This window comes from Hypanus sabinus, chromosome 2 (genome assembly GCF_030144855.1).
Source record: "Hypanus sabinus isolate sHypSab1 chromosome 2, sHypSab1.hap1, whole genome shotgun sequence".
Taxonomy (NCBI): domain Eukaryota; kingdom Metazoa; phylum Chordata; class Chondrichthyes; order Myliobatiformes; family Dasyatidae; genus Hypanus; species Hypanus sabinus.
Genome location: NC_082707.1, coordinates 137,209,428 through 137,219,824, shown reverse-complemented (window position 1 = coordinate 137,219,824; position 10,397 = coordinate 137,209,428). Strand labels below are relative to the sequence as shown.

Sequence of the window (10,397 nt, the reverse complement as noted above, 5' to 3'; positions counted from 1 at the left end):
TTAGAGTAGGTTATAAGATTGGCACAGCATCATAGGCTGAATGGCCTAGTGTTGCAATGTTCAGTGTTCTAAAGGCTAAAACAATACTAGAGTGCAGAGTAAAGAGTTACAAAGAGAGTGTAGTGCAGGTGGACAGTAAGGTGTAAGGTCATAGCAAGCTAAATTATGAGGTCAAGAGTCCATGTTATGCTACTAGGGAACCATCCAATTGTCTAGTTACAGTCATTGAACGGTGGCTCGTGCTTTCAGACGTTTATGGCTACCGCCAGGTGAGGGGGTGGGAAGAAGCGAGAATATCCGGGATGGTTGGGGTCTTTGATCATGTTGGCTACGAGGAATATAGATAGAGGAGGGTGCAAAGATAAAAATAGGTGACGGTCAAAGGTGACATACTAAATTTCTTTAGCCTCCTGAGGAAGTAAAGGTGAGCTTCAACGTGGCTGAATCAGGGCAGATTAAAGGTGACTTTCACTCCCAGGAACTCGAAGCTGTCGACAACTCTTGACCCGAGCACCGTTTATGAAAACAAGCGCAGTATCATCGAACTGAATTGAGATCCAGTGTTCCTCTACCTGCGCGGCATCTTCCCACCAGCAGGGGCCGCCACCGCGGGAGGAAGGGATGGTTGCGGCGCCACTCGTCGTTGGACAAAGGAGCGGGAGGAGGTTTGAAAGGAGCCGGTGGGGTGAAGTGACCGGGGGGTGGTGGTGGAGAGTTCGGTGAAGGCCTAGTCTCGTTTCTAAGCGGTTGCTGTGGTGCACTCGAGCTTGTTAGTCGTGCCATGGAGGCGGACATCCTGGACACACTCGATGCGCTAGGGTGAGTGGCCCCGCTATTTGTAGATTCCTTGCACCGCCGCTCCGCACAAGTGCCCGGTGGGGACCCCATTTCTCTTCTGCTCACGCCTCAACTTTGCGGCGGGAAACTCACGGGGTTCACAACTTTTGCAACAGAGGAAGGCTATTTGGTTCAGTGCTGGTGCCGACCTCGACACGACCATTGCCCTTGTTTCCGCCCCTCCGTCCTCTCTTCCCCCAACCCTCATTCCATTACCCCTTCCCCCCACACTTTCTCCCACTACAAATGCAATCTGACTCACTGAGTTTCTTCAGCGGTTTGTGCTCCAGTTTGCAACATCTGCAGTTTCCATGTCTTATGGAAATTTTTTATTATGTATAATTTTTACCTTTATGAACAGCTAAAACAAAAATAAGCACAATCGTTCAGAGGTTCTGTAGTGTAAATGTTTCTGTCAGTACCAAGCCACCTCTGTTTCCTATTATTGGCCTATGTGGTAAGGCTTTGCTTGATCCATCACTGTCAGCTTCCTGCAAGTACCAGCCTAAATCCCAAAGAAGAGGTCCTGCATCATGACACTGATCTGTGAATGTGAATGTCATCATGAGGGAATGGAGAGCAAACAAGTCCTATTCACAAAGGGTGGGGGGGGAGGAGGGGGAAGCTTTAACATCTGTGAACCATGCCACTTTGCTTAGTCAATATCAAGATTTTTTTCAACACCAGGTATAAAAACGTTCAAGAATCGAATTATTTAAATATCTTGATTATTGACAGTTATAAAAAATACCTATGAGCAAAATGGAAAACACTTGATTGTATGGTACACCCCTGCATTATTGAGGAGTTGTACTCCTGATAAACTGTCTGAATCATGATTTTCCATAATAGCCCTTCATTGAAGTTGGCAACATTTACTGTTTTACTTTTTCCCCCTCAGATAAATTCTGTAAAAGTGAATTTTTTTTTGTTCCTATTTCAAAACTTTTGGTAGTGACTTGAGAAGTTCTGAAGAAGGGTTTCGGCCAGAAGCGTCAGCTGTTTATTTATTGCCATAGATGCTGCCTGAACTGCTGAGTTCCTCCAGCATTTTGTGTATATTGCTCTGGATTTCCAGCATCTGAAGAATCTTATGTTTATAAGTTACCCAATGCTGACCTTGGCTATATGCAGTCTTTCATTTCCATTCAAATGTTCTTAAACACATATTTCATGCTAATTCTCTAAAGAGGTAGCATTTGCACAGGGAAGATGCTGGCAGTTTTGCAAAATCTAGGCTGGCTAGCTGGTATTTCAGCTTCACTAACACTTTCATCTGCTTGCAGTTAGAGATATCTGTATCGTAAAATAAAACAAAGTTGTACATACAGTATACTAAAAGATTTTGAATAATGGTAATGGAGGCGTAAGCTAAAATTGCTTTCAAAAGTATGCTTGCCAACCAAAGATTCTACTTCGAAAGCCATCAAAATATAAATTTTGGACGAAGAAGTTAAATTTTAGAAAATCAATCCTAGTTCCTGGTTCAGGACTAATGACCCAGGAAAGTACAAGAGGTCCAGGTATAACCTCCGGAAAGCCTTTCTGGAAGTGAAGTGGCAAAGTGAAGACCAAACTTGCATCACAGAAAGGTGCTCAACAGCTATGGCAGGGCTTAAATGCCATCACCTCCTACAAAGACCCAAAGCACCCTCCCCCCCCCCCCCCCCCCCCCCCCCCCGGTCAACCCTGTGATTTCAGCCTCTGAGGCTGATGTGATGTGAGACTTCAGGAAGGTGAATCCACTGAAAGCTTCTGGCCCAGACAATTTACCCTGCTGAATGATGAAGGCCTGTGTAAATCAACTGGCTGTCATGTTGCAAACATCTTCAACCTCTTGCTTTGGTATTCTGAGGTACGTACCTACTCCAAGCAGGCTTCAGTCATACCAGTACCCAAGAAAAAATGGTAACTTGCCTCAATAACTTCTTTCCAGTAGCATTTACATTTACAGTGATGAATGTTCTCAGGTTGGTCATGAAGCGTGTCAACTCCTGCCTGAGGAGAGAGTTGGATCCTCTTCAATGTGCCTACCAACACACAACAGGTCAACTATAGATGCCATTTCATTGGCTCTTCACTCAGCTCTGGAACATCTGGGCAATGAAGATGCATATATCAGGATGCTCTTCATTGATTATGGCTCAGCTTTCAACATTATCATCCCCTCAAAACTAATTGCTAAACTCCCAAGACTTGGGTCCTGATACATTCTCGTGCAGCTGAGTACTCGATTTTCTCATTTGCAGGCCACTGTCAGTACAGATTGGCAAAAACATCTTGTCCACAATCACCATCAGTTCAGATGCACCACAAGGCTGTTTACCACCTGTTCAGGTGCAACACAAGCCAGCTGCTCTACTTGCTTAAAAACTACAGCTATACAGCTAAGTGCAGTTCCAATGCCAGGTTTAAGTTCTCTGACATCACCACAGTTGTTGGCCAAATCAAAGGTGGTAATGAATCAGCATATAGGAGGGAGTTTGAAATTGATCCAGTTGAATGGTACTGCAACAACCTCTCACTCAACATCAGCAAAGTCAGAGTTGATTATTGACTGCAGGAGGAAGAAAATCGGAGGTCTATGACAAGCCTCATCAGGGGATTGGAAGTGGAAAGGGTTTTTAATTTTATATTCCTTGGCATTATCCTGTCAGAGGGTCTGGCCTGGGATCAGCACATATGCGCTATCACAAAGAAGGGACAATAGCACCGCTGCTTTATTAGAAGTTTGCTTGGATTTGACATGTCATTTCAAACTATAGATGCATAGTGGAGAGTATCCTGACTGGTTGCATCAGGGCCTGGTGAGGAAACACTGGTGCCCAGGCACAGAAAAGCCTGCAAAAAGTCGTAGCTGTATGTCAGTCAATCACAGGCAAAGGCAAAGCCCTCCTCGCCATGGAATGCACCTGCAATGGGTGCTTTTGCAAGAAAGCAGCATCCTTCATAAAAGACCCCCAACGACCAGGCCATGTTCTCTTCTCGTTGCTACCATTGGGAAGGAAGTACAGGAGCCTTGGTCCAACACCACCAGGTTCAGGAACAGTTATTACCATTCAACCATCAGATTCCTGAAGCTATGTGCATAACTTCAACTCTGAACTGATTCCGTATCCTGTGGACTCACTTTTAAGGACTCTGCAACTCATGTTCTCCATATTATTTATCTATTTTATGCACACAGTTTGTCTTTTGCATGTTGGTTGCTTGTCAGTCTTTGTGTATAGTTGTTCATTGAATTCTATTGTATCTGTGAATGCCTGCAAGTAAATGAATCTTAAGGTAGCACATGGCGACATATATGTACTTTAATAATAAATTTACTGTGAACTTTGAATTTTGAGTATATTTTCCATTAAAATTTCTTTAGATTTATATCATGATTTTTATGCAATTGTAATAACTTTGTTTGCAGTACTAGAGAAGATTTCTTTTTGTTGTGTCTTCCGAAGAGTAAATAAGTATACTTTTTTTGCTAATGATTGAGGTGTATTCACTTAATAGGTTTTCTTGGGTAACACTTACAATATTTTCAAACATTGTTGAGATCTAATCACAAAATCGATGAAAGAACTGGTTTTGAAAATATTGAGTTTATCTGAATGTGGCTGTATCCACTTTGATAATTTACTTGACATTCTTGGATTTTGATCAAGTTTTACTTACATGTTTCCATAACATTTTGATTATTCCTCATGACAATTTTATTTGTACATTTAGTCGCACATTGATACTCAGTTTTTACTTGTATTATTCGTTAAATAGCTATCTATTTTCTCTTAAATGTAGGTACAATGGACCCTTGTTGGATGAAGAAGCACTTTTGAAAGCAGTTGAGACTGGGCCATCTTCTTCGGAATTTACTGAATTATGTGTATGGTTATCTTCACAGATAAAACTGTTATGTAATTTGGAAGAAAGTATAAATAGTATTACTAGTAAGTGCATCTTCCATCAGTCTAGTATTATTCAAGTATCGTGTTTCCATCACTTTTCCTCTGTCTCTGGTCCAATGCATAAAAAGGTTGGGAACCCCTGCTCCATCCAATAAAGATTGCACAAAACTCAACAGACTTGTTCAATGTCTGATAATTTTAAGAAATATTCCTAATTATGTCCCTAATTGGAAAGTTGGCCTCCATTTACATTATACATGGTCTTATTTGTTAAATCTGTGTGTCATAGCTGCTCCTGCTGGAATCTTAGCAATTAGATTTGCTGATTATTTTAACAAAATTGCACTGGAAGATTTGAATGAAAAAAATGAAATATGATAACAATGTACTTAGGTTTTAATCTAAACAGAAGTTGATACAATAGATTTAACACTGAAGTTGTTACTCCAATAACAAGGAAACATTAGTCTCTCCTGAGAAAGCATTGAAATGACAGGCTCCTGTATTTTATATTGTCAGCAGTAATCTTAAATGAGCACAGGGACATCCAGACTACAAAGTAAAAGGATTTGGGTGAAAGTCTTTTATAGTCGAGAAGAGTTTAATTCCATGGAACATTTGTAGTCCTACTGGAGCAGGCAGGATGGGTTGCACTCTGAACCAGGCTGGGACCAAGATAACAACTGAAATAATTACAAAAAAAAGCTTTGAACTATGGAGTGCGTGAACATCAGGCAAACATAAATAGTCAAAATTTCCCATAGAGCAGAGAATAAGGACAAACCTCACAATGTGGGTCTTGGTCTCCAAGTTAAGTGAGAGAAAGTACAATGAGCAAGATGTGCAAATACAAATAAAAGGGAAAAACTAAATCCTTTGAACTGAGAAAAATAGAATAAGGAACAAGAAGAGTATAAAGAGCATGGTAGTAGTGGCTATGTAAAATTATATTAAGAGAATCGTAGCGACTAGTGCAACATTATTAGAGATTGGAGCAGTGTTCAATTCTGGAGTCAGGAATTTGTATGCTCTCCCCGTAAACCCATGGGTTTCCTCCAGGTGCTCTGGTTTCCTGCCTCGGCATAAAGATGTACCAGTTAGAAGGTTAATTAGTCATTGTAAATTGTCCAGTGGTTCGGCTCGCGTTAAATAGATGGGTTTCTGGGCAATGCGACTCATTGGGCCAGAAGGGTCTGTTCCATGCTGTATCTGGTTTTTTAAAAAAAATGCGTTAGTGATACTAAAGATTTATAAAACATTAACAGATTGGCAATTTAAGGTACATGCAGTGACACTGTATTTGAAGAGCAAGAAGTAGTAAAACTTTTTTCATACTTTGTATCAGTTGGATAACATGATTAAACTGCTAGATTTCAGGGAAAACCACTGATAAGCGGAGGAAAGAATTTGTTTGATATATTGCTTTAAAAATATTAGGCAGTGACCAATCACCAAGTTCTGATAATTTTCAAAGGTAGTAAAAATTATAAGTGGGCAAACAGTTGTTCTCCAATTCATTGTCTCTCAGTCAGCATTCACAATTGAAATATTGTCCTTTAGATTGAAATAATCAATTGTTAATAACATGATATAAAGAATATTAAATATTATACATTCTGAGGGTATTACTGTTGGCAGGTTTGGGTAAGAAATTCCAGAGTGATTATGACTAACTGAAGGCATAATTGTCAGTATGAAGGAATTTTAAAATCAGGGATGTACACAAAACAAGTTGGAGCAGTTTATTTATATGAAGTTTGTAAGACAGCAGTGAATGGCAACAGTGGAAATGGATTTCAGTAAAGACAGTATGGCAGAGCAGTTGACCAAATGAAAACCAATCAGAAAGAACAAGTAGATTTGACCTAAGGAGTATCAATTGATACCACTTATCCACTTATCTTACTTCAAAAGGTATTCCATGTAAGGAATTGCGCACAGAAATTAGAGGACATGGAATGACCTGTAACCCATCAGCAAGAGCGGGTCTTTATTGAACAGTAAGATGCACAATGGGATTAATGGCTCTGAGTTCAGATTTATTCATTGTTACTAATATTGTATCCTAGGGGTTGGAGAGAAGAGCCTCAGCTCTTCATACTATATTCAGTTTTACTGTTGACACCAATTTAAATGGCTCTGTAATTTCTGTAGATAACAGCTGAAGAATTGTAAAGGAGCATTTGATAGATTGAGCAGGAAGAACTGGTAGGTGAATTCAGTGCGTGGAAAGGAATAGAAACTGGAAATTCTTTTTCCTCCAAAGTGATCTACTTCGGTCAATGAAAGTTGAAATATGTAAGTGATGGATGACAAGGTTTATAAGAGTTGTAGAGCAAGCATTCAAACATAACTGCTTGCATGTTCTGCAGACTATTCTGGCTTAGAAATGCATCACTATACTTTCACCATCGCTGGATTTGAATTGTGAGATTCCTCGTAAGCATACTGTTACCAGGAAGACCGCAGAGTTCAAGATAACTGTGATAGCTGGATGGGTGGGTGGCAATAACATCCCAAAAGATTAGGACACAAAATAGAGAAAACCTTATTAAAATTAATGATAAATGATGGACATCATTTAACTTTGGATTCAATTAATGAAAAGAAAAATTAGCAAATAATGAAAGATATTAAGGCAAACCAGAAGAAGGCAAACATGATTTGGATCAACAATTTTTGTTGATATTGAGTGATTGGTTTATTGAAAGGAATGTCCATGAAGAAATATTAGTCTTCATGACTAATGTTATGATAAATGCTCTCTTTTTACTTGAAGATTCATCAAAAGATGCACTGGGATTTATGGAATTCAGGTGTTTGGTGACTCTGGACTATTTAAGTGCCAAATTTGTCATATTTTGTTGAAGAAACATTTAAATATTTTAATACCTGTCAATTAGGTCAGTTAATTAAATGAGAGCAATGTGATATAAAGAAGTTACTTTCAGCAGTGATAAATGTGAATTTCTGCAGATGCTGGAAATTTTGACCCTAGCAGGTCGGGCAGCATCTGAATGAACACTCATTGTTTCAGGCTAAGACCTGATGAGGGTCTCTGTTTATTCTCCTCCATAGATTTGCCTGACTTGCTAATTTCAGCAATGATTTTTGTGAATTTTTTTTGTAGAAATTTATAAATCATAATATCCTCCTGAGTTGTTTTTGCATTTTGACTGATGTTTATCAACATATATGCATATGTTTTCTCAAGTTATTTGCAATACCTTTAATTTCTACTGGTCTTTGCTCTTTAAGGTGCTGATGATATTGAAAGCTTTCTGTTGGAGGTTAATGGTTTCCTAAAAGAAATGTCTTGCCCCTATTCAACACTTCTGTCAGGAGATTTTAAAGAGAGACTAAAGAAGAAGGAAGACTGCTTAAAACTATTATGTAAGTTATGCTATTATACTCCAACTTAGCCAGATTCTTAAAATATTTTTACAAGAATTTTTTTTGCAGGAGTTGTTACTGGAATCTTCCAGAATTTTACTGATTATATGTAACATATATTGAGGAAATAAATACATGATGTTAGTTATAATTATAAATGCTATTAGGTTTTATGTTGTGCTGTGTGCATTTAAAGTATTCAGACCTTACCTGGTACACCACCAGGTGTCCCCAAAATACCATGATATAGAAATACAATGAGAGCTTTGAGGGAGCTTCAGAATGTACTGCTGTATATTAGCTTGTCATTCTTTGCTAAATTGTTCAAATTCAAACACAGAAATTGGCTTATTAAATAGGTGGGCCATCAAGTCAGTTCCAGGCTGAACATTGAGTGTCAACATGGTTTGCTGTGGAGGGATTATGTCTAAAATTGATTCTGCCTTCTCTCAGCATCCAGCGATGACTCTCCAATAACAATTAGGCTAGGAAACACTTGTCCATTCTGTCTTTTTCAATCTAGGATCGGAGGCACATAGTAACGCTAAAGTGACCTGAAGATTTTAGTGCATAAAGCTGTTCTAAACAGCTGCTGCACTGAGGTCAGACTGGAAAGCAACATATTCTCTGGTTCTGATGCTCCTAATCTGGTTAAATCTGCAGGCTTGTTTACAATGGAAGCAAGGTCCTCATGGAAGCTATTGCCATATATCGAGCATCCTTTAACCTTTCAGAGTTATGGATCTGCATGCATCTCATTATTTTTCTTCTTTCATATTCTCTTTTGTTTATCCTCTATTAAGCTTCACTCCCATTTTGTCCTGCGACCATCAAATCCATGACCATTCTCATCACTCTATATGCAAACTAGTGTTGTAAAAATGCTCTTGTTACCCTCTCTCCCGCTTACATAATTGTTCTCTGTGTCCTTCTCTAAATATAAAATTTATGGATTATCATTAGGTATTAAGGATTGCAGAACCATAATAGGTTGATGGAACTGGGATGCAAATTGGTAATGACTTAAGTGAATGGCATAAGCCAGAGGGCAGTAATTTTCTGCTGTTGTAGATTTTTGTTTAAATGTCCTATGAGGTCAAAGAAGGAATTTATAAGCAAGCTCTAAAAATGGTTATAAATAAGCCTAAATACTTTGATTTAAAAAAAAATGTTAGGACAAAGGTGACTACTGTGATGATTTTCCATGTTCTAAATATTGATTTTTAAATGGACCTATCAGCATTTTAACCGAAGTCAGCTGGCTTTCTTGATGTAACATGGATTTTGAGTTTTTAGTCTCTATAGCAAAATTTAAATAATGCTTTAAATATTTAATCTGCAGCATTTATATATGAAAGATAATTCATTAATTACATGATTTCTATTTCAATGGAAAATAATAATTTGGAAAGAAGAACCTCAAATGCTGGAAATCTGAAATAATTTAAAAAAGGGTGAAAGCAATCATCAGCTCAGTCAGCATCTTTGGAGGGAAACAGTGCTTCGGATCAAAGACCCTTAATCAGGATTTCGACAGATAAATGGTCTTTAATTTGAAACATTTGCTGCTTCTCTTTCACAAATGCTGGTTGACCTGAGTGTGCATCATTTTCTGTTTAGATAAAGTGTTGGGTTCTTTTATTAACCTTTCAAATACTTTAACTGTGGATGTGTTAAATGGATTGAAATATTGAGGTCTCTTGACTTAATATGTTTGCCGACAGTGTATCTTTCATCTGAGCTTCAAACTGCCAGGATCTTACAGTGTAAATCTCCAGCATCAAAAGCTGAAGGCAACAAAGATATTTCTCGGGAAATTAAATCTATCTTTGCAGCGCTGGGCTTCCCCTGTCCCACATCAGGTGTTGCTGATGCACAGTTTTTTAAACCTGTAGAGGAAAAGGTCAGTAATGCACTTGTTTTTCCTGACTCTTTGTTATGCGTTTACAGTAGTAAGGCCACTAATAAATATATTTTGTTCTCCTAGGTGAAAACTATTATTTCCAAAGTTCCCAAAAGTCATATGAGTCAACCATTGCTGAAGCAGACACTAAATCCTGAACAATGGGTAAGGGACTGCTGTTAGGAAAGACAATACTATTTTGATTAGAATTGCTTATTTTTTTGAATTAAATTTGCTATAATTAACATTACAGCTATTTGGTACACTGCAGGATCTCTTAATCAGCAGTGGCATGAATGACCATCAATGGAGGTGTCCTGGTTTATATCGGATAAGATACTGTGAATTTACAAAATGCATCTTTT

General features: G+C 38.5%; 1 protein-coding gene across 1 annotated transcript in view; it reads left to right on the top strand.

Annotated features, from left to right (window-relative positions):
* Positions 1-632: 632 nt before the first annotated feature.
* fam98b (family with sequence similarity 98 member B) overlaps positions 633-10,397 on the top strand; it is a 42,090-nt gene continuing 32,325 nt past the window's right edge. Inside the window, exons 1-5 of the mRNA XM_059955681.1 lie at positions 633-819; positions 4,630-4,778; positions 7,995-8,129; positions 9,854-10,032; positions 10,117-10,197. Coding sequence (XP_059811664.1) covers positions 782-819; positions 4,630-4,778; positions 7,995-8,129; positions 9,854-10,032; positions 10,117-10,197 — 582 coding nt within the window. The 5' untranslated portion in view covers positions 633-781. The remainder of the gene's footprint in view (positions 820-4,629; positions 4,779-7,994; positions 8,130-9,853; positions 10,033-10,116; positions 10,198-10,397) is intronic.